This window comes from Lygodium microphyllum, chromosome 4 (assembly GCF_053477565.2).
Source record: "Lygodium microphyllum isolate KBCC chromosome 4, Lygodium_microphyllum_v1.1.10, whole genome shotgun sequence".
NCBI classification, from domain to species: Eukaryota; Viridiplantae; Streptophyta; class Polypodiopsida; order Schizaeales; family Lygodiaceae; genus Lygodium; species Lygodium microphyllum.
The window spans coordinates 126,422,790-126,447,880 of record NC_141138.1 but is presented as its reverse complement, the minus strand read 5'-3'; the positions used below and the strand labels follow the sequence as shown (position 1 = coordinate 126,447,880).

The 25,091-nt window shown below is 41.5% G+C and overlaps 1 protein-coding gene across 3 annotated transcripts in view; it reads right to left on the bottom strand.

Moving 5' to 3' along the window:
* Positions 1 to 2,351: 2,351 nt before the first annotated feature.
* The window catches only part of LOC148037595 (uncharacterized), a 151,554-nt gene continuing 128,814 nt past the window's right edge, over positions 2,352 to 25,091 (bottom strand). For 2 of the 3 annotated variants that reach the window (XM_087676546.1, XM_087676544.1), the window contains exons 7-12: positions 15,443 to 15,676; positions 14,866 to 15,006; positions 13,272 to 13,397; positions 3,292 to 3,480; positions 3,075 to 3,194; positions 2,352 to 2,943 (exon numbers count right to left, since the gene is read on the bottom strand). In XM_087676546.1, coding sequence (XP_087532672.1) covers positions 2,725 to 2,943; positions 3,075 to 3,194; positions 3,292 to 3,480; positions 13,272 to 13,397; positions 14,866 to 15,006; positions 15,443 to 15,676 — 1,029 coding nt within the window. In that variant the 3' untranslated portion in view covers positions 2,352 to 2,724. Of the gene's footprint in view, positions 2,954 to 3,074; positions 3,195 to 3,291; positions 3,481 to 13,271; positions 13,398 to 14,865; positions 15,007 to 15,442; positions 15,677 to 25,091 lie in introns of all 3 variants that reach the window. The other variant, XM_087676545.1, reaches the window with a different exon arrangement.

Below are 25,091 nucleotides of genomic sequence, written 5' to 3'. Positions count from 1 at the left end.
ATGTCGCCCTACTAGTTAGAAAACCATATCTATCTTGCATGAAATTATATAGCTTTTTCTCTAATGCACGCACCATGGAAAGCGCCCTTATACCATTAGTTAGGCCATCAAGTAAAAATACTCTCCAAATTTTTAAGCACAAAAGGTTGCAATTTGTGTTTGAAACATTGGCAAAAGGAACCAATAAAATAGGCCAAGAGCGATGGTAAGAAAGCTAGATAAATTCGAGTAAATGATATGCAACTTCAACTCTCCATATCCTCCTCTTCCTCATCAATCCATGGCATCATTATTAGGACCCTAATTCATTATTTCATTTAGTGTTGCATATAGTCTAGCCTTCCCACCCAAATGTTTGTTCACGCAACCATTGTATGTATAATGTACTTAGGAGTCCCTAATAGAACATTGTATTTTACCTCAAGGGTCTTTTTGAGGCATTACTATTAGAATATATTTTCCTTGCCTAAGATTGACATTCCATTCGTTAATTGAATTGTTTACGAAAACATAAGACTTAAGGAATGTCATGTCTATACCAAATGAGGTCAATTGCTTGATACTAAAATGTTGCAATATAAAGTTTTGATGCATGAAATTTATAATGAGAGCAAAAGTTTGGAGTCCCCATTACATGTGATTTATGATTCACGACATTGAAGACTTCATATTGAAGCAATTTTCTTATTCTATATTTTATTGTCACTAAGGGTTGATGCTAAAAACATTCTCTATGACCATTACTAGATAAATGTTGCTAAACCAATATGTGCCAAATTTTTGGCTTATGCTCTACCTTTTGATAAATTAAGAATCGCAAGTGGATATTAAAAGATGTCCACTTGGGTTTTATATGTAAGACGCACATCCAATTCTTTATCCTCCTAATTGTACTGACAATAGTTAACATTGATGCTTTTGCGTATGAATCTAAAATATCTTTAAAAACTTACTTTAAACAAGCAACGTTTTTCATAATTCACACAAGATGGAGACCTTAATTCATTGTTCTAGGTTAGCTCAAAAAGTACAAAAAATCCCTATGTGACGATTATCTCAAATTGCAATGTTACTACTTTGTGCACAAATCCATATACATATACTTTTAAGAGATGGCCATTCTACAAGTTGCAAATCAAAACACACCATACATGCACACCCTATGTTACACTCTTCAAACATACATGAAGGTAATATTGATGCATAATAAAGATAATTAGCCTAGAGTTCCCATGCTCCCATTTGCTTTTAGAGCACATTTCAATTTTTGTGATGTTATTATATATAAGCTCATTCATCATATGCAGCTGCCTCTAAACATCATTTTCCTTTCCACTCTAGCATACTATGGATCTTTGCGTGTGAGACAATAATGCTAAAGGTTTCTTTGTACTTTTAGAGCCCCTTCACAAAATAACAAAATTTTAACACTACAACCTCAAATGGCTAAACTTCTTTAAAAGGTGATTGTATCAATCTCTCTTTGACAACCTTCACTAATGGATTAAATAAGCCTCATTATGGCTTATTTTATCAAGTGGTCTATGGCTTTAACTATTCAAAATTTCTAGTAATTTGTGTGTTGATTTTTAAGTTGTCCCCTTTTGAGGGGCAAGTTCTTCTGTATTACCCATCTCTTTTCCACAAAATGTCCACAACTCAACTTTTGTATCCTAGGCGTGCATTAATAAAGCACACGACAAGGCCAAAAAACATTTGCAATAGTTTCAATCAATTTCCTCTTCAAATCATAAAAACTACCTTTCTCAACACTTACTGATCTGGTTTATCACTACATCAATCATGTGTGGATTCGGGAGTATACCAAAACCTTGGCATATTCTTAAATAATTGGAGTGGCGGAAGATGAGCCTTTGGTGGACGTGGCAAACAAGCTTTCTCAAATCCATGATCTCATCAAGATGTCTAGTTCATGCTTTGCCCAAGAACACCTTTCTGGTCAAATGAGGCAAGTGATAAGTTCACTTTGTGTATATTGTCATGCTCCATATGACATATTCTCTAACACTTCCTTGCTGCTTGGAGCTTCTTGGATTGACTGCCAACTTACTTGAAAATTGTGAGCCAGGCTTTTCACTTTGGGAAAACTTCTAGATATTTGGAATCATTCCCTTGCCTTGAGACCGTATTTATATTTCTTCAAATGGGTAAGATTGATTGGGGCATTGTGAGTTGTATGAGAATCGCACAATTATATACTTTGGAACTTATTCCATTGATATTACACCTTTTTGTGGGGAGCACACGCACGCATGCGTGCACATTATCTAAGTGGGCATGCATGTGAGTGTGCACTATGCAAACATGCGTGCATGTGAGAGACCAATGCATTGTATAAATGAACATGAATTGGCTGTGTTCATGATCAACTTCCAAAATATATGGCGCATTTTCAATTGGCGCATGTCAATATCCATTACTTTCTCTGCCTGCAAGATTAGGCTTTTACCCATCTAAGCTGTGACTATATTGGACTTTTTGCCGACCTATTGGACTTTCTATAGTGACAACCCAGTTGACAAGAAAGGGCTGCAAAAGCTCCATACCACATTTCTCAACAAGAAAACTGAACTCTAGCACAATTCTGAACCTTTTCTTACATACCCCATTTACAGGAAGGCTGCCCTTCCAAACTTTTGAATATTTACATTCCCCTTGTAGGCTCAATAAAGCACGTTGCTGCTTGAAACTGGAGAGAAAAAACTACCTAACCTGTGCCACAAGGTCCGGGACATCCACATCATTGTCTGAAGCATCAGAGCATGATAGGGAGAGAACAATCCTGTTTTCTGATGTGGGTATTGTCACTTTCCCAACAACACTGATCAGTTCCAGGATTGTCAATGGCATCCTCTCTTGAAGCTTCTTTCTGTGTACAAACTCCGCATAAAGTAGGCTCTTACCGTACGATAGCATTGTAATCTGCGTAAGTCTGATCCATTAGAAAACTCTCATTTCAACATGAGCCATTTTATAAATTAACCAGAATTCTGAAGTTCCGTTCAACTAAAACTAGCAGAGCTGAACATAAGAGCTTAGGGAAAGCAATGTACCTCCAATCCATGCTCCTGCTTGAATTCTCTAAGCAAAGTTTCCAAAGACATCCCTACACAGTTCATTTCAAACTTGTCCCAGAGAGTCCACAATAAAGGAGGGTGGTCACTTCTTTCCACCTGTGCCACAGCCAAAAATCTTGAGAACTGATGCACACTTCAGAAGAAAAAATGTTGCTCCTCAGAAATGAAATCTTGATGAACAAGTAGAACAGACCCTGTTTACAACAGCCTTGATTGGTTCAGCTGCTGAAAAAAAAGGTAAAGCTAAATTGAAAAATGTATGTCTGTGGCAATTCAATGGTTTTCCCAGAAGCAGTTTGTATAGCTCTAGACACATCAAGCCTCCGACAACAGCTGTTGAAGTAACTATCGATGGCACAGCTCTACCCCCAACAAGCCTAGCCTGCAAATTCACAGTTGGTTGTTATTGCAACGAACACAAAAAAAGAACATTTTATTAAGAAAAGAGAAACAGAAACACAGCCTTTGGCATGTCAAGGATGCACCTGGGGTGTGGAGATGCACTTAACATCATAAAATCTTTAGTCTGGATCATTGCTATTTGGGACTCCATTTTTTTTGTTTTTGTTGCAGCACCTAGCCAGCGGGTTGCTATGGAAAGTGGTTCAATGGTTTCAGCTGGTCTCATTCTATCGAGAACTAGCAGCTCCATGATGGAGATTATCTGTTCTACACTAGCTCAGCCTCCTCCATGAAGTCTCACCTAGTAGCTTCATGGGCGGTTTTCTAGGTCCTTTTGGCTCCAGCAGTTCGAAGGCAGCTAGGCCCATAAAGCATATCATTACTTTTTGATTCATGGCTCTTTGCGGACCAGGCAGTTGTTCTTGTTTTTTCGGCGTGTTAATTTTGGATTTTTTCTTTAGGGGGGCACGCAAGCACGCGCGCGCGCGCGCGCGTGTGTGTGTGTGTGTGTGTGTGTGTGTGTGAGAGAGAGAGAGAGAGAGAGAGAGAGAGAGAGAGAGAGAGAGAGAGAGAGAGAGATGTGATTTACGAAAAAAAAAAGAGAGAGAGATGTGAGTATTAACCTTTGGTGAGGCTGAAAATGGACTACGCGTTAGAACCATGCACAATAACAATCCCTATATAGTGATAGATACAATCTGTGATATGCAGTGCAAGGTAAAGGAATAAAAACTGGTGTACAACACAATCCCCATATAGTGATAGATACAATCTGAAGGTAGGGTGGGCGTATGGAGCAATACATGGTCAGGTATGACTGAATAATGCTACACTGATGACTAGCTCCATCCAGTCAAGATCAGTGGGTATAGTATATCGTACATCCTTGATGAGAGAGTGTCAGTAGCATCTGGATTGATCCTTCAGCTCTATCATGTACTGCCCGTGCTAGTGGATCTCCCTCATCTCTCCAGTGTAACCTTTGTGTCTCATACCCTGCACACCCTCGAATGACATGTCACTTTAATCTCCTCAGCCTCTGGACGATCACCCCTCTCTGTTAAGGTGTGGTTGCTATTTGGAAAAAATTGGTGAGCTCTGTCCTACCCCTCTCCATAAGCCACCAACCTAGAATAGTGATGTGGGGTGCTTTTGAATCTCAAGTAGGAAGTGACCCAAGCATTGCTAGTCTAGAGACTCCGTGACTAGTAGTTTTAAGGGGGGTGTCTTCTCTAAATAATGTGGCGACTTTAGCCCGGACTGTATTGTAGGTCCTGCTAGCCCGGACTGTATTGTAGGTCCTGCAACTACAAAAGTGGTGCTCCTCACTCTCCACCTCATCCTGGCACAATTTGCAGATCCTCTTGACTCTAGGGATGTGGGATGCACTCCTTGTCTCAATTTGGAGCTGATGAGTGGAGACCTTGGGTTGGCCAATCGCTACTCACATCTCATGCAGCATTTATATATTTAGGTATCTAGATCTCTTAATGAAGCCATCTGCTGTAGTCCTCACAAAGTGGTTCCTAAAATAAGACATCCTTGGGGAAAGGGGTTGTTGGAGTGAGATCCATATATGTTGTGTGCAACTAGTAGAGGTTCTGTCAAATGACCATGTTCTCTCAATGCAAGAGGTGTATGAAGGGGAAGTCTAGATCATACTAGACGGGTGGAGTACTCCATGTCAATCCCATAACTTGTGAGCCACTTCTACACCTATGCATACAAGAGCTCTCGTATCCTAGTTGTGCTAGTTGCATGGAAGCCTCAAGAACTCTACTAGAGAATCTATCTTGCACCCCATGCACTTTGTTTATAAAGCTGATGGTCTCGAAGAAAGCCTCTGCTATCATGGATGTTGTAGGAAACTCTCCTCTAATCATCTCATGTGGTGCTGATGGTTTGCTGCATTTGTGAGAGCATGATGATCTGTGGTCTCTTAATCTTATCCCTAGGTATGTACCAAGCCAAAGGGTCCAAACAAGTGCTCCACACATCATGGTTGGTGTGACCAATGTGTCAAATAACCACCTCTGTGTGGGGCTCAGCCGCTCATGGAAGTACATTTATCCATTGTCATTGTCTCTACAGCATGGCTAACGTTCTATATCCTCATGTAAGTTGATCTTTGGCTGCCCATGCCATGGTAAATCTCATAGTGGATGCAATAAATGTGACCCCCAAGTAAACACACGAGTCCACCACCTCCACTTGTCTTGCCCCTAGGGTGAAGACTAATCTCCTCTGTACAGGGCTGGATATATGGAAGATCACGATCTTGGTTTTCCGAAAATTAACTATCAACCCACATTGTGAAGATGTAGTTGTAGACCCCCTTCTAACTCAACGACCACAAAAATATTGTCCACCTAAAGCACAATAGAGACGAATGTATCTCCTATGTCTACCCTATCCCCTCCCCATCTGATGTAGTCGTCTTATCCTATAGATATATATCCAAAGAGTGTAGGGAAGAGAGGGCATCCTTGCTTCACACTAATGGTGCTAGAGACAATACCTGAAAGTCCTGGGTATCTGACTTGGCCTATCACCCTCTCGTACAATGCATAGATGCCCAAAATCATGTCTGATGGGATCCCGATTATTTGCAGCCTCTAGAGTAGTTTAACTCATGGGATTATATCAAAGGCCTTCCAAAAATCCACAAAGTAGTACTAAAGCCTCTTCCTAGATTTCTGATGCTCGATCATGTCCCTCAAAGTGGAGATGTGGTCTCTTAATCTTTGTCCCTAGATATGTACCAAGCCAAAGGGGCCAAACAAGCGCTCCACACATTATCACTGCCATGACCAATGTGCCAAATACCCACCTCCGTGTGTGGGAATCATAGAAGTACGTCTAATGGCATTGTCTTTCCAACATGGCTAATTTTGTATATCCTAGTGTAAGTTGATCTTTGGCTGCCCATGACATGGTAAATCTCCTAGTGGATGCAATAAATGTGGCCTCCAAGTAGACATAGGTCCAATACCTCCACCTGTTTGGCCCCTAGCGTGAAGACTAATCTCCTCCATATTGGGCCTGATGTATGTAGGATCACGATCTTGGTTTTCCCAAAATTAAGTTTCAACCCACACTGTGCACAAAAGTCTTGTAGAGCATGGAGATGTAGTTGTAGACTTCCCTATGACTCAACGACAACAAAAATGTTGTCCACATAAAGCACAATAGAATGTATCTCCTATGTCTACCCTATCCCCCCCTCCTCGATCCTTTATCTTGTAGATATATAGTCCAAAGAGTGTAGGGAAGAGTGGGCATCCTTGCTTCACATTGATGGTGCTAGAGACAATATCTGAAAGTCCTATTGGGCATTTAACTTGGACTATCACCCTCTTGTACAATGCATAGATACCCCAAATCATGTCTGATGGGATCCCAGTTGTTTGCAACCTCTAGAATAGTCCAACTCATAGGATTATATCAAAGGGCTTATGAAAATCCATAAAGCAGCACTAAAGCCTCTTCCTACCTTTCAAGTGCTCAATCATGTCCTTAAAAGTGGAGATGTGGTCAAGTGTAGAGAGCCCCCCACCACCACACCCAACCCTTGCCCTGAGTCTAAATCCAACCCATGAGTCGAGTGTAGAGAAACCCCCCCCCCCCCCCCCAAAAAAAAAAACATGCCCTCAGGTATGCGACAACGTGATGATGTATGGTCTTAATCTTTGTCCTTAGATATGTACCACGAGAAAACGGTCTAAACAAGTGCTCCACACATCATGGTTGGTGTGAGTAATGTGTCAAATAACCACCTCTCTGTGTGGGGATCATGCAGTATGTCTAATGGCATTGTCTTTCTAGCACGACTAATTGTATATATGCTCATGTAAGTTGATCTTTGGCTGCTTGTGCCATGGTGAATGTCCTAGTGGATATAGTAAATGTGACCCCCAAGTAGTCACATGAGTCCACTACCTCCACTTGTCTTGCCCCTAAGGTGAAGACTAATCTCCTCCATACTAGGCCTAATGTATGCAGATGTAGTTGTAGAGTCCCCTGTGACTCAACGACCAAAAAATATTATCCACACAAAGCTCAATAGAGACGAATGTATCTCCTATGCCTACCCTATCCCCCCCATCTTCGTCTGATTGCGGTCCTCTTATCTTGTAGATGTGTAGTCTAAAGAGTGCAGGGAAGAGAGGGCATCCTTGCTTCACACTGATGGTGCTAGAGACAATACTTGAAAGTCCTCTTGGAAAACTGACTTGGCCTATACCCCTCTCGTACAATGCATAGATGCCCCAAATCATGTATGATGGAATCCCAATTATTTGCAATCTCTAGAGTAGTCTAGCTCATGGGATTATATCAAAGGCCTTGGGAAAATCCACAAAGCAGTACTAAAGCCTCTTCCTAGCTTTCAAGTGCTCAATCATGTCCCTCAAACTAGAGATGTGGTCAAGTGTAGAGAACCCCTGTCCCCCACCACACCCAGTCCCCCACCTTGAGTCTAAACCCAATTCCTGAGTCGAGTGTCAAGTATTTCTTTACACACTCATTTAGAATACCTTCCACCAATGCCCTATTAAACATGAAAACAAGAAGAGGATCCAAAATGTCCACTATATAAATTAAGTGCTCACCCTATATACCTATGTGATCCATCAATCATCCATGTAGCTGCTCTATTACCCTCACCATATCATATGTGAGGGTGGATATGGCAAGGCAAGGCTCGAGAGGGTGTGGTTTACGGTTGGTTTCGTATATCATAGAGCCTCTCCACATATGAGTGCCACATCTCTAGGTTTCACATGGGTGTAGAGCAACGTGGCTCACATAATCTGCACCATGCTATGGTCACATTTGTGCTCATAAATAGGGGGTATAGATCCCAAACTAGTGCCTCCTCATATGCTCACCATTTACGACAAGTGAGAATCCTCATCTACCTCAAAGTCTTTCTTTCTATAATACATCCTAGGGTAAAGGGGCCAATAGAGTGTCATCTAACAATCCTCCATTATTAAAAAAAAATCCAAGTGAGTTGCATAAATGTTTTTTAATGGTTAAACTATTTATATTATATAGAGCTCAAAGAAAAAATATTGAGATATTTTGAAATTTTTATCAAGTAGCCTTAGCTACAAATGAAAGGTTTATAAAAGAGGGATAGTGAGGGGCCAATAGAGTGACACTTGAGGATGCATTGCTTTAGGGTTTCACAAAATCTAAAATATAAAAATTTTTACATGGCTCAATTGTTTGACTTAAGTTAAGCTCATTTGTAATATTAAAAAATTCATATTATATTGTTAAGTGGCTAAAAAAGCCACATCTTTCTTGTAAAATTGTCACACAATTGGGGTGGGGTGTGTTTTCCTTTTGGAGGGCGCTACTTTATTGGCCCCTTTACCCTAGCCCTCATCATACCATCCATTCAAGGGCATGGTCCTAGGTCAAGTGTATCCCTATGTGTGTGTGGAGTATGGAAAGCTCTAGAAGGCAATTAAGTGTAGGATGGAGGTGAAGTTGGGAGATGAGTGTTGCTAGGGGAGTACTGTGCTCGAATTGTGAGAGCATTATAGATGTAGTGACTATATACATCAGCTAGTTCATGTGTCTAGTGGAAGGTGGTGGGCAAGATATTGGTAGTGGCAAGAATTTGTGGATATGCAAAGTTGAATATGGTGAGGGATTAGTGGTTATGATCCACTCTGATGAAGGATCTAACAAACTCCATTGTCTAAACAAAGTCTAGGACATAGTCCACCATGCTAGAAGCAAGGGCCTAGAAACATGTCAACGCTCTAAACTTGGGTCACTTCCTCATCCCATTACAAATAACAAGGTAATCACTATTGATTATTGATTCTATTTTAATCCTTAGTAAGTTAATACATGCCTACCAAATCACCAACTTACTTGGCCTTAGCCTCTTTTCGCTACTGGAAACACCACATTTTTGGCATTTCATTGTTTTTGTTTTCGTTTCCATTCTCATTTCCGTTTCTACCTTTCTCATCCCTATAGTTATTGGAAACTCTACAAAACTCTAAATTTATGCCGTTTTTGTTTCCATTTCCATTTCTCTTTCAATTTCCCAAAACTATGCTTAAAGCCCATAATTGTTCCACCTTGGCTTGTGTTCACATGAATACCTTGCGTGCATGCAATAGACACGACCTTGAACCTCTATGTGCATAATTCAATACACAAATGGTCACTAATTTCTAGTGTTTCATTGTCGTGTCACATTAATCAATGTGACAACTCCTCCCCCTTTAAGACTAAGTATCCAAGGATACTTATACCAAATATGGAGATCTAACATCCTCATGTTCTTTTTATTGTGATTATCTACTTTCAACTAGTTGATTTTGCTTTGCAATAGTAATGAGAGCAAAGCAAGATTTTTTCTTGTTCCCAAATCTCGATAGGCTCTCATACTAATGATTAAAGGCTGATTGTTGTTATGAGCAAAAATTAGGGAAGCGCATGAAATTCAGATAGCAGAAAAGTGGATGAAAGCTGTCTTGATTCACTTCCCAGCCTCACACAACTACTATATTGATTATCACATTATCCATAGTAAAGTAACATATGCCTTAGTCCATGCACACATATTCATTGCCTTAAAGACCATAACTACTTTGCTGTGGCCAATGTTCACATTAACAACTTAAATGTGTGTAATAGTCGTGCCCCCTAAACCTTGTGCATGCAGAATTAAATGCATGGATGGTCACAACTTTCTGTTATTTTTCTTAATGTCACTTTTAACCTATGTGATAGGCTCTCTACATCAGAATCCAGCTAACGGAATCATTTCCTATTTTGCTCCTTCCCCACCATGAAATATATCTAGGAATGATGTGCCAATCACTCTTACCATAGTGTAAATATGTAACATCTCTAAAGCTAGGGCATAGAGACATGGAATGCAGGACAAGAAAGGGGACCAGGACTAGGACAGCCACACCCGAGGAGTGATGATGGTGGGTGGAACCGCATGGAAGAATATGTAAAAATTTGTAAGCTACAGTAATTAATAAATATTCCGAAAATCCATATCAAAGAGACATAAGTATTTTGCATAGCAACACTGAGTTTAGGCCACATGGTGGCATATGCTTAATATTGATCCGTCCATATGGTAAAATCCTCCCCACTGTCGACTCATCTCCTAGAAAATTGACTATCAATCAATTCCTTGCCAGCTGAAATCTTGGCTGCTTCTGGAATTGTTTTTCAGGAAGCATCATCCAAAATAAGCTCACCCAAAATGAATAGGATGGCCAAACTTGCCCTAGTTTCTATTTCTGATGCACTAGACTCAAGCACTACTCTGCAGTTATTCCATTCAGTGAGAAGGAGCTTTCATGCATCTTGAGGTTAAGATGATCTATGTTGAATAATTTCAGACTCTTTGCTTGTTCAACAATCCTTCCCTTCACAAGACTTGGAACACCCCAAGCAAGATTGGAAAATGAATAATCGCCTGATCTTAGCACAAGCATCAACAAACCAAATATATCATTTGTTTATCGAATGAACAGGATGGCTAGACTTGGCCTAGTCTCTATTGTCGATGCATTTGCTTATTAAGTCCTGCATGGTTAATGGAAAAGAGTAATTATATATGGTTCTCTGCACAAGCAAAGCTTCGTAGAAATCTACAGTGTTCATGAGTTGGCTCAATACAAATCCCTTTAAAATCAAAAGCCTTTACTTGAAGAATGGTGGAAAATGCTAAGAAGTTAAAACATACATTTGGAATTGACAAAGCTCAGCAAGATTACACATATCTTGGATAATGGTCTCCCTTGAACGTCTGGTCTACAAAAGTGCATTGCGTAATATGGACGACAATCGATTGAAGAATTCTTCACATGACTATGTGATGTTTACAGGAGGACAAGCTCTAACTACTTGCAATGTTCATCAACCATGTGGAGAATCAATTAGTTAAAAATGATATTGAAAAATTATCATGCAAGGATGCTATCATCATGTAGTCCTTTATTTTTTTTGGCACACTTTTTCATCTATCCAATACATTGTGTCAAAATACTTTTACTGGCATAACTCTTGCATTCATGTAATGAGCCTCCTCTCATCATTCACGAGCATAGCACTAATGGCCTTGTCCACCAAGTATTGCATGTTGGGAATAGTCCAACGTCGATTCTCTACCACCTAGAAGTACACTACCTAGCATATCTAAGAGAACCCTAGACATTAGCTATAATTGCAGAGTGCCACCTAGAGATAGTTGAGCAAAACTAGGTGTCACATGGAGATATTGCCTATGGGTGTTACCAATTTGAGGGAGATTGTAAGCGTTGCACACTGCACCCTCTGGAAACCCCAAAGCACTACCTTTGGTCATGTGAGGCGACGCAACTCATGTGGAGAGGAGCATGCCGCATCCTTCACCGTATACCACCCAACCTTGGATGTATCTCATAGGGAGCTTTCTATTGGCAAGCAGTTAACCAGGGCCGTCACCTTCAGTATGAGGCAGGGATGTAGGACATGATATTCATCATTGAGGCAGGGTCGTGCGTAGTGGTTGGTCTGGAGGCTCTACCCATCCGCCAGGTACTAGAGCCCACAGCAGACCGCTCTAAGGTATGGGAGATCATAGGGAGTCTTACGGGATGGCATATCTGGAAGGCACGGTGTCAAGAGGCTTTTGGCAGAGAGAGACTTTCACTACACGCGACCCTAGCGGAGCTCTAAACCTCCATTATCCACTCCCTCTGCAGGCGATGGGACCAAGTGCAAGGTGAGTCCAGGGCTCGTCAGGAACTCTGTTGTCATTTCATGCATACTTGAGGCAACCAGGACCTGTTTTTCGTGATGTAGGCAAGCAACCCCAGATGGCAAGCAACGAGGACCTGTTATGGTCACAGAAAATGCTTTCCTAAAAGGGATGTTGTTCTGGTCATGCTATAACGTCCTTATGCAGCTGGGATTTACTCAGAAAAGATGAAAACCAACTGTTCACAGGTTAAGTATTTTGGAACATTTCATTTTTGTCACTTTCCATCTTTTAATTACTAAAGAAATATCGAGAGGGGCAGCGGTGTTGAGCAAGGGAGTGAGGTCTCTGTTTGTGTGTGTGTGAGAAAAGACCAGGTATTAATTGAAGGAGCTACCGCTTTATGTGGGTCATAGACCGGTTTCATACAATGTGGAACTGCTTTGAAAGTACTATCATCCTAAGATATCTCTTATGGGTCTATCTAGGATAGAGAGGCTGAAGCAGTATGGACCAGCTAGGCATGGATGACAAGCTCTGCATCTCCCAATGGCTGTGTCTAGGGTGACTCCCAAGGATGGGGCCACTAGTCAGTCCAATGGGAGCTGTGTGACACACACACACAAATATACATACATATACATATATATATATATATATATATATATATATATATATATATATATATATATATAGAGAGAGAGAGAGAGAGAGAGAGAGCTGCTGCTGTTGTACTAAAACTGTATTACTGATTGCAAAAGGCCGAAATGGCCTATGAAACTTCTAACAAATACATCACATCCACATCATTATGGAGAGAAAAAATGTTAATACAACTAAAAGTGAAATGTACTTCCATGAGCAGGGGTGTGCAAAGAGAGACTAACTACAGCTAATTTGACATCAAGGCCCTTTGTTTGTGAGAACACTAGAAGAAACAAAAGGAGACTAATAAGTTATGTTTCCCAACAACATTAACAATGGGTTTACAAAAAATAGTGAATCTCAAGAAAGTAGATATTGATGATTATCCATACCTGTAGTTTATCTGAAAGGGGTATTCCATAATTTTGTGCCCGTAAATTTGAAGCTGCTGCCACAAATTCCACATGAAAATTTTGTTCATCATCCTTCTCAAACTCTATAGGTGACAATCTGTACCCCTGGCATGGACAGTTTCATTGTTGACATGTATAAATATATATATATATATATATATATATATATATATAATACCTTTCACAAACAGCATGTATTCAATAACAAACACACCCAAAAAAAAAAACCTTTGCATATCCACACCAATAGATTCTCCTGTTTTATGTAAAATATGTATTAACCCTTCATCACTCTAGATTTTCATTTAATAGAGATAAGTTCACAGTTACAAAAAATAACATATGTCATTTATACCCTTTATTAGTAGTCATATTTCAAGAACTTTATTAGCAGTCATATGTCATAATGCCCTACTATGGGAGTGCAGGACTTTCAATCATAACCTTGACCCTCAACTGCTTTGTGACATATCATCGGCAAAGCATTATAAGAAAGCCCTCTCTAAGAGTATGGTGCTCATGGTGCTCACCATCTGATAACACATCATAGGATCCAGCCGAGTCCTCATCGTCTGCACATTGTGTCTACCATAGAAGTGGGAAATGCACCAAGCCTGTTGGAGGTGCCCAAAACTCTGAAATTGACAGCTTGGAAAATCTCGAAACATGTTTCCCTTTGTCTGAAACAATGCTATGCAGTGTTTTCCCTTGCATTCCCCTAGTGTTTCCTTCTTCTGCTGGGATTCCATATGCCAAATGGAAAATTTGTAGAAATGGACATGGGTCTAAGTTATAGTCACTTGCGGAATCTCGTAGATAGCCCTCTCAGGATTACTTATAGTCACTTGCAGCATTTGGAACGACTGGTCCAATTGCAACCACAACATCTGAGACCCAGGCTCAAGATCTCTAGCAAGTCTCAAGATAAGCCCTACATGAGCAACAAAGACTCTCCAAACAGCCAGGCTACCAGAGTTGTTAGACATATGCTCACTCTACTTCTAAGTGGTCTGACAGTACCCTGCAGAAAGTCAAACAGGAGATCATCAATACTCTTGCCCTAGAATGCAAGATGCAGATAAATGTAATGCACCTTCTAGCAGGAACAATTTCATTTATATGGTTTGCCATCAGCCACTTCCTAAGAGGCCATTGCATAAAGCTGCAGGGAGACTAAAACAAGATGAAGGAGAATGGAAAGGCAAGTTGAAAGGCAGGATGTTTCTTTCTTTTCAGAGTTCAGAGGACGTAATATTCAGCTGGCACCAATTTGTCACACCCCATCGGGGGCAGGAGTGGGGGGAAGGCAGTGGATGATCTACAGTATAAGATAGCAAACTGTTAGAGCCCACCAGCCTTCCCATGTTTTCACCTTTTGATGTCCTCTTACAGGGTAGTTTCCAACCCTTTAGGCCTTATTAATATAAGAAAGGTCGCCTGAAACTTTTTTGCTTCATCAATGATGAAACTCAGTGGTTGAAACACTTGTCCTGAAATGTTGTACTCTTACAGACAAGGCCCCTCCAAGAAAAAAAGGGTAAAGGAAATTTGTGAAACAAAGAGTAGTAATTACCACAAGACTTGCAGGAGTTGGAAGTTCCCTCATGATGGCTTCGCACTTTTCTGTGGCATTACTGTCATCCGAATTAACCAAGCCCTTCTGCTGATTGCCACTCCTCACCTCTGTATCAGAAACAGCTATCTTGATACCTTCCTGAAAATGCCACATACTTTTCATCAATGAGCAGTGTCTAAGACCAGAAATTGGTTAAAAAAGAAGTTAGTGCCTTCAGAACACCCACATCAAAACTAGGCATCATTTATAAAGCTTAAAAGGAGGTGCAAGTAGGCCAATGTATTTAGAATTTGATGCCAAGTCATTTAGGTTGCTTTACATTAGAATGTGATCATTGGTGGCAATATTCATTGTTCCTCTTAACAGCTCAAGAATGAAAGGAACTACATCCAATAAAACAGCTTCATTTTTTTCTAAACTACAAATAATTTTGCAGCTACTTCACATCATTGCTTCAGATGCACAGGATGTTTAATAGTTTTTGTACCTGCATATCAGTAGACACATAATTGCCCTACTAATAACAGACTAATACTCTACAACCATTTTTGCCATTAAGATCAGAAACACTCACTTTGGGCTGAAAAGCTGGAACTTGTATGCCTCGTAAGACGTTTAAAAATAAAGCCCTATCCTGGCAACCCTTCAAACCATAAACTGTTGCCTGAAGATTGGCAGCTGCAACAATAAAGTCATAATGCAGTGGTTCCATAACATCGAATGTGATGGCAACAGGTACACGTTTTGTTCCACTCCAGAATGGAGCACCTGCTGTAGTTATCATGCCTTCTGGAAAATTAAATGACAGCTGCAAATCAAAACATGACCATAGTACAGTAAGTACATGCACAAGACTAAAAGTCCTGTCCTTCTCTTGTTTGAGTGGTAATGATTCTGCTCAGTACAAGAAAACAATCGTTAACAAGCCATGCATTCAAATCTTAAGAAAATAAAATGAGGTCTTGCTAGGTCATATAATATATGGTGGTGTCAAGATTTTTCAAAACTAGTTACAACACTCATGAGAGCATAGAGTATTTCCTTTGTGCAGATATACATAATATAAGATGCAAAACAATGCATGCAAAAGGAATGTCAAATGGCTAAACCACGCATAAGAGTTATGTTTTAAACATCCACCTCATAAACCTTGAATTTGAAAAGCACCACCCAACAAGTGATCCAAACTTTCTTTTATTGACCAGCTTTGAGACATGATGTAAAGGATTTTGTGCACACATGCATTCTATGTTAAAAAGCCAAGTACAATAGACAAAAGATTCTAGGGCTGTTGCACACTGCCTATTCCTAATAGGCCCTAGGAGATCATTGCAATTGTTTAGCCTGTCACAATAACAGCTCTTGCCGATGGTCAAGCTCATAGTTGTCTCCGTATGCAGTACGGTACAATTTTGTACGAAAAAATAGGGTACTTTTGGCCACACACACACACACTCTCTCTCTCTCTCTCTCTCTCTCTCTCATAATCAAGCTTCTTGCACCCCTCTTTCTCTCTCTGCCCCAAGCCTACACTTCTCTTATTTGTATGATCATTTATGCATGATGTATTCAGATTCCAATCCCATCTATATACTTGTTACTTGTATATTATAGCGCATATTGTGCATATGGCATATATCACAGAAGTCTTGGCACGTTACCCTCAAGCAATCATCTTGTATACTCTAATAGCATTGCTCTTTAGACTTTACGCACTTATTCTATCATCTTTAGTCCAAAATACCCAACATGAGTTTTTTTCCATACTACTATCGTACTGTACCTTGTCAAATCTTAAGGTACCATTTAGTACCGTGTTTTATCATACCATATGATATCATACCTTTCATACCTAACAACTATGGTTAAGTTTGTCAATACCAATACAATATATAGTTCCATTAGTAAGGCTCCCTTTGAGATTGTGAAAGGTGGAAAGAAAATTCCACCTATCACCGAGACGTGAAATTTTGAGATGCTTTAATCTTGCTAATAACATTTCATTTAGCTATTAATCAAATGTGCAAGGTTATTTAGAATATGTGACACACATGGCACTTATTTCATAGCAACAACCCAAGGGATGCAATGGATGTCAAAGCCGAAAGTTGTGATAAGGTTTTGCCAACTAGATTTTGGTGGTCAGTCGGTGTCAATTTTGACCCTAAGACAATTGTTTGGCCAATAAGTGTTAATGGTGACACTAGGGACTAGTATTAATCAATTAATTAATGCCAATCTAAGGGTCATTTGAGGTTGGGGATCACTCCAGATTGCAAATGGCCTACCCAAACCAATTATCGATAGACACATTTAATTTTGGGCAAGCTCAGAAGGATTGAAACTAATTTTCAAAATTATTAATTCAGAAAATTAATTTAATGGTTGAATAATGCTAAAAAATGGGTTTAGAAGGCTACCACTTAGCAAAAATTGCCCATGCCAACTGAGAAAACGTTTTTTGGGTTGAATCTCAGCCATTCAGTTAGTTTGGAGCCTATGCGAAAGAGAGAGAGAGAGAGAGAGAGAGAGGAAGTTGTTGATCAACAAGCTACCAATTGCTATAGAAGACCCTAGTGATGCAAGCAATAGCATTTAATATAGGTGACAGCAGCTAGGCACTTCCCCTAGCAATAGGCAACAACAATCTCAGCTTATCAAAGGGCACATCAGTCAATTTCATCCATTTTCTATGTGGAAATCAAGAATTCCTCTTCTCCAGAATTCTCTTGTCTTCTCTAGTCAATTCTCAGAAGATCTTAGCATTTCCCAACTATTTGGAGCATATCTCAACCATATTTCATGGACACGAAAGGGATTTCTATTGTAAACCCTAACTTTCTACAAAAATTAGGGTTTAGCAATCACCTCGAGACTTGTGCCAATAGGAGAGGACATCATACACTAAAATCAGCACCTACAATTTGTTGTATTGTCAAGGATTTCAAATGCCTAGCCATCCATTGTAGATTTGGGGCAACATTTGGCCAATTTTAGGGTCTGGCTAGAGCAAGTCCTAGGTGAAAATCAAGGGGCGAATTCCCCATTTGTTTGCTGATTATTGGATCAGCAAGGGGATTTTGGATTAGCCAAGGAGATCATGGAATCTCAGCTTTAATCGATCCATTGGCAATTGAAGTTAAAGAAATACTGAAAGGTACACAAGTTTTAGGGCCAACAGGGTCTCAAAAGTCCAAGATTATTAAGGTAAACTGTGCATTTCAATTTATATTTATTTGTTGATTGCTACAATTGAGTGCTTGATCAGGGAAACCCACCCTATCTGAGAAGAAAGATTGGTTTCATCGTTCCATTGTCAAGATACCACTCAATCTCTTGATTTGGTGGGCCCATTGATTTTTTCTCACCTGAAAAATTACCACAATATGTCTTCATACAATGAGATAGAATCAAGGAGTGAAGATGCCTCTCAGTATGGACACTCACATGGGGAAGAAGGAAATGCAATATCTGATCTTGGACAAGACTCAAACCATGGACAGCAAGCTATTGTTGTTAGGCAAGATGCAGGGCCCTCAAGGCATAATGAGGCTGGTGGCTAGCAAAGTGAAGAGAAATTTGAAAACCAATTCAAGAATCAGATGGGGAAGCAACCAATCTCTTTGAGTTGGCTCCTGTGAAAGAACAATATGTTGTGAATTCAAACTTTGCTAATGTTTATGATCAGCTTTGCAAAGGCCAGAGACATGAGCACTTTGTACTGATGCACATGGACAACTGTGTGCACAAAGCAATTGAGGCCTAGAATTATCACTCAAAGTCATGCTCCTCCAAATGAAAGACCCAAAGGTATTGATACCAGAGTCAAAGCGGTGAAGCATTTCTTTTATTGGCCGGCTTTGAGACATGATGTAAAACAATTTGTCAAGACATGCATCGTAAGTCAGAAGGTAAAGCATGAGTAAAAAAAAGATATCAAGCTTATTACAACCCTTGCCCATTCTAGTTAGATCTTGATAGAGCATTGCAATGGATTTTATTTTCGAACTTCCTAGGATACCTACATGGAATGATGGGATATGCACTATCATTTGCAAGTTTAGCAAACAAGCCCTTCTTATTTTGGTGAGGAAGAAAATAAAGGCTGATCATATGGAGCGATTGTTTTTATAGCATATCTTTAAGTATCATGGTATGCTAAAGTCAATTGTCAGCAAGATCGAGACCCTCGGATGACCATTTATCTTGGAATGGGTTGTTTGAGAATATGGATATCACGTTGAAATTCTCATCATCCTTTCATCCACAAACAAATGATCAATCTGAGGAAGCAGATTCCATAGTGGTAGATCTTTTGAGATGCTATGTTTCAAACCACAAGATAAAGTGGAAGTAATATTTGCCATTGGTTGAGTTTGCATACAACAACATAGTGCATAGTTCCACTAGCAAAGCTCCATTTGAGGTGCTTAGGGATGGCAAGAAGATACCACCTATCTTGCAAACTAAAGATAAGATCTTTAAGGTTGATCGTTACGTGGAAAACTTGGATGTAGCCTATGCAAAAGATAAAGTGTACACTTCAAAGATCATAGAAAAAGCTAAAGAAGGCAATTGATCACCATAGACGTGCTTTGCAGTTTGCAAAGGGCAATTATGTATTGCTGCATTTTGAAAAGGGCAAAGGAAGAGAGAGACGCTATGGGCCCTTCCAAGTGTTGAAAAAGATGAACAATGTGGCATATCGGCTGAAATTTCCTCCACATTAGCTGATACACAATGCCTTTCATATCAGTTTGTTATGGCCTTTTCATAGTGATATGCCCGAGAATGTATCTACTCAAACTCGGTCTAAGGTTGAGGAGCTTGATGAGATCTTGGTACCCGAGCAGATCTTAGCATATAAGGAAAGAAAGATCGAAGGTTAAGTTTCCAAGAAATATTGGGTGAAGTCTCAGAATTATTCATCAATGGATGCTAAATGGATGGAAGAGGATGACTTGCAAATCATCTTCAATTGTTACAACTTTACCTAGATGCCTTTCAGTAGAGCTGACTTCAGTTAACCTCAATAAGGTTCGGCAAAGCAAGGATCCAAAGTATTGTCCAGTGCTTGTGGAAGGGGGGGGGTTGGGGGTTGGGTTGTGACACTTTCACTCCACCAATTTTGGACAGTTCTCGTATATAGTGAATCTCAGATGTATTCAACATGCATCCAAGGTATTCTGTTGACAATATGTTTGCCATGAGGTCACTATTTTGGTGTCCTAACCACTATGTAGATGAGTATGGTTGTTACCATGCCTTTGAGTATACTTTTGCATCAACTTGGCATCTGTTCATGATCAGTTGGGCATGAGCCTTTGCCTCAATGTTAAGATCAAATTCTAAATTAGTTTAGCTTAGTTTTTTATCTCTTTCAGAATTGTTTATGGGCACTTTTAGGATAAGTTTTTGCATCAGTTACTTATCAGTCTTTGCAATAAGTTTGTAATCACTTTGGGGTCACATTTGAAGTAGTTTGTGATCAATTCTCAAATCGGCAAGCAATCAGTTTAAGCATAGTTTTCAATGGTTTACAGCTGGATCCATGGACAACAGCACGTTAATAAATGCCATGACAGTTTCTGCCATGGTTTATGCTGAGAATATGCTTTACTATGGTTGTGAAGTTAGAACAACTAAGAAACATGAGTTATGGATGCAGGCAAAGGGTTTCTAACAACAATTCATGACTATTTTTTAGATATTTTAGCAACGTTTGGGACATGTCGCATGGTTAGATGACACTGGCCAATGTTGTAACTATGATGCCTTATGGAAAATTCTAGTGCAATATACTTTTCCTTGGCACTATGCAGTGCAATCGAGGATGATTGCAGACACTTCAAGGGGAAAGTTTGTCTCCCACGAGGATGTGAAATTTTGAGATGCTTTAATCTTGCCAGTAACATTTGATTTAGTTATTAATCAAATGTGCAAGGTTGTTTAGCACATGTAATGCAAATGGCAGTTATTTCAAGGTAACAAGTCAAGGACCCAGAGGATGCAGTGGGTGTCAATGGCAAAAGTTATGATAAATTATGCCAACTAGGTTTTGACACTAGGGGCTAGCATTAATTAATTAATTAATTTCAATCTAAGAGTCATTTGAGGTTGGGAACTACTCCAGGTTGCAAATGGCCTAGCCAATTTAATTATTGATGGGAATATTTAATTTTGGACGGGGTCAAAAAGACTCAAATTAATTTTGAAAATTATTTAATTCTAAAAATCAATTTGCCTAGATAATACTGAAAAATGGATTTAGAAGGCTGCCACTTGGCAAAAAATGCCCATACAAATTGAGAAAACGTTTTTTAGGTTGGATCTCAACCGTTCAGCTAGTTTCGAGTCTGTGGAAGAGAGAGAGAGAGAGAGAGAGAGAGAGGCAATGGCGAACCTGTCCGTGACCTGACTGCGGCAGCGATTTCTCCTGCCTCTCCTGCTCATCTAGGGCAGCCCGTCGCCTACTGCAGGTGCGAGAGAGAGAGAGAGAGAGGTCGCCATGACGCCGCCTGCGTGTCCCGCCTTGCCGTCGACCGGCTGACTGTCGACCCTGCCCGCCATCGTTCCTGCTCGCTGTCGATTGTCACACCAGTGGGTCCTGCTCGTCGTCGGTGCCCATCCGTCCTATCCGCCATCTACCCTACTCGCCATCAGGCCTGCGCATCGGTCCTGTTCACTGTCAGACACGCCCGTCGCCTGCCCCGTCACCTGTCCTCTCGCCCGCCTCTGACGACTGCCTGCCCTGTCGCCTGTCAGACGCCATCGCCTGCCAAACCTGTCTGCCCTCGCCTATCGAACGCCGCCCTCGCCTATCAGACACTGCCCTCGCCAGTCAGCCGCCGTCGTGGTCGCCCCAAGTAACACATCGTTTGTAGCAGCGTCTCGCAGGGCGCACTGATCTTTTCTTCCTCTCAGCGAGAGGCAGTATCCTCTGTTCGTGCCTGAGCCTGCGCCTCTGGGTTCTGCGACCTGCTTACGGAGACAGTGCAGCCTTGCCTTTCCACAGACACCGAGAGAGAGAGAGAGAGAGAGAGAGAGAGAGAGAGAAGACAGCAGTATGGCTGGCCTGGATATGGATTTTCTAGACCGGACGGTGGCAGCCCTTGGCCCTGATTCCGATACAGAGGAGCCGGAGAATATGGTGCCGTGCACGGAGAAGATGCCTCCGGGTTCTGAACTGCTGCCTGCGGGCAAACGCTCCAAGCATACTTCTGACGAGCCAATGGGTCCTCAGGAACGTTCCTATCAGCAGGTTGCCTCTGATCCTGTGGATTCGCAGGAGATTGACTGGGAGCATTTGCTGGACTTTGCCAATACTCTGCTTGCCGATTATGTCCAGCATAATAATGAAACTTTTTCTGACGCGGGAACTGATGATGTGCTTGAAGCCAGGGTGGACCGGAAATCACTCTTGCGGTCCCTCTCGGTGCTTTATGACTGTGCAGTTATACTTTTCTTCACTGGCAGGATCCCAGTGCTTTCACATATTCGCCAGTGGATGCACCATTTATTGCAAGGGGAGTGTGTTGAGGAGATCTTCCTTGGACCTCGCGGCTTTTATGAGGTGCTGTTGAAATCGGAAACACATCGAGCTAAGCTCCTGTCCAAGTTGCCATTATTATTTGATCGCCGCTTAGTCCATGTTGTACCATGGCGCCCTATGGGCGACTTCCAGCGTCTGCTTCAACGAGAATGCCCGGTATGGGTGGAAGTGGAAAATTGTCCGGCAGTCTATGGGCCATTGTTGAAGGATGCGATGGCAGTTGTGGGAACAGTGCTGGTTCCCCCAAGCCTCAGGGCTATGAATCGAAACCGTTTATGCATGTTATGGGACACGGCCAGGAAAAGGCCTGCGTGGCTTCGCCTCAATTGTTCTGGCATGCATCCTTTGCATTTTCGCTTGAAATGGAGCAACTTTGCAGGCCACTGCTTTTCATGTGGTAAATTGGGGCATTTTATGGCCGAATGCCTTGAAAGGCAACCGTCTTCCGAGGATGCGCAGGTTGTGCTGCCTAAGGATAACATGGTGCTTGATGCCCCGACACAAGCGGCCCTTCAGCCACCTAATGTCGTGGATAAAGGCAAACAACAGGTCCTGGGTTTGGATTCCCGTAGCACTGATTGGATTGAGGCACGTAAAAAAAAAGGTAAAAAGTTGGATGCAGGCTTGGCGGATCCTGGGCCTAATGCTTCACAGGATTCCGTGTGCACGTATATGCGCAGGAAAGAAATGTTCACTTCACAACAGGCTGCGCGTACTATGGCTCCGTCTGCCCCCCGTAATCAGTCTACAAGGAAAGTCTATACAGACGGCCCCAAGGGTCCACCTGCTAAGCTGGCATTTGATACAAAAGGTAATGTGATTACACCCTGGGATCGGCGTTATCCCCGCCCCACTTCCAAGGCAGTGGATTTTCCTTCTACCTCTAAAGCAGGTCACCAGAATTCGTTTGCAGTATTGGCTGATTTTCTGGATGAGGGTGTCCTAGATGCTCTCGCAGGAAAGGTGAAATCGAGGCAACAGGCGCCTCGTTCCTGACTTCCTTTTTTTGAAGATATATGAAGATAACCACGTGGAATGTGCGAGGCATTTGCTCTCGCCATAAGCAACATGCCATGTGGACTGTCTTGCATGAGAACCAGTGGGATGTATTGTGTGCAGTTGAGCACAAAAGTCACGGTGAAGCAAGAAAAGTTGTGGATTGTCATGGATTCCATCTATTTTATGCAGGGACACATGCTACGCACTATTCGAGCGTGCTGATGATTGTCCATAAGAAATACCAGCCTGTTCTTGTTAAAAATGATGTGCAGGGCCGCTTTCTGGTAATCGAAGTCTTATTTGAAGGAGAGATTTTATGGTTGCTGGGCCTCTATGCTCCGAATGATCCCGCATCCCGACGGGATCTTTGGTCGACGTTGCAGGGCTCCATGTCACTTGGCCGAAGGGGGTTTTTGATGGGAGATTTCAATATGTGTGTTGACTCTTCTCAGTCCACTTCAGGGCATTCGGTAATGGATACGCCGAAAAGCCGGGTGTGGAGTTCCTTTGCTTTGTGCGTACTTAAGCAAGATCTTTGGTCGTGGCTTCACTCTTCTTTTTCAGGGTTTACTTTTCATTCCGCACAATATGCAACTACTTGGTCGCGGTTGGACCGAATGTATATCATGCAGGGGAATGATTTTCTTCCCGAGATGCTGGAAATGAAGGTCTTGCAGCAATATGCGTTGTCGGACCATTTTCCCCTCCAGCTTGAGATGCGGGCACAATCTATTGCACCTTTTATGCAGTTGCTGGATAGGCTCCCTTTACGTTTCAACTCCTCTTATTTGAAGCATCCAATTTTTCAGGGCTATATACAACAATTGATTGAGAGGTTCTTATTGGACTTCGCCTCTGAGGGCTTGGCTTCATTTGCACGGCTGCTCTCTAATGTGCAGCGGGTTGCTCGGCAGTATGGGATTCATCATGCCTCTCTTTGTCGCCGACGTCGACATGCAGCAGAGGACTTACTGGCTTTGGTTCGTTCCTTGCTCGTGGATTCCCCAAATGATGATTTTCTGCTGTCACTGGAGAGGCATTCGGCCCATCTTATTCAAGTATTTCAGTTGAAATCTTATCAGCAGGCCAAGCTGCATAACTTGACTGACACATTCCAAGATAGTGCCTGCCAGTCTCATAAGTTCTTTCGCGCCTTGCATGCTTCTCCGGCTCGCGAAAATATGACTAGACTCCAGGATTCGGAAGGTCGCATGGTCATTGATCCGCAAACCATTGTCAATATGTGCAGAAATTATTTTATGCAACTTCTTGGTTCTTCTCCCTCGCCTTCTAGCCAGGTTACGCATGCCCGCTCGGTCTTCTATCATCTGGTCCGCCAACAGGTTCCACTTGATATGCAAGCCACTTTGGAGGCGGATATTTGCGAGGAGGAGGTTATGGATGTTTTGTTGCACCTGCCTAAGAATAAAAGTCCTGGTTAGGATGGTCTCACTAATGAATTCTTTGAGAACTCGGCCACACAGTTGGTAAAGCCATTGGCGGTCATGTTTCAGCAGGTTTGGGAAACAGGGGTCATGCCTTCCTCATGGAAAGAAGGCCTTATCAAACTAATTCCAAAGGTCCCTTCGCCGTCAAAGCTGCAACACTGGAGACCAATTTCTTTGATGGGCTCGATGTATAAAATCTTCTCCAAAGTGCTAGCGAATCGGCT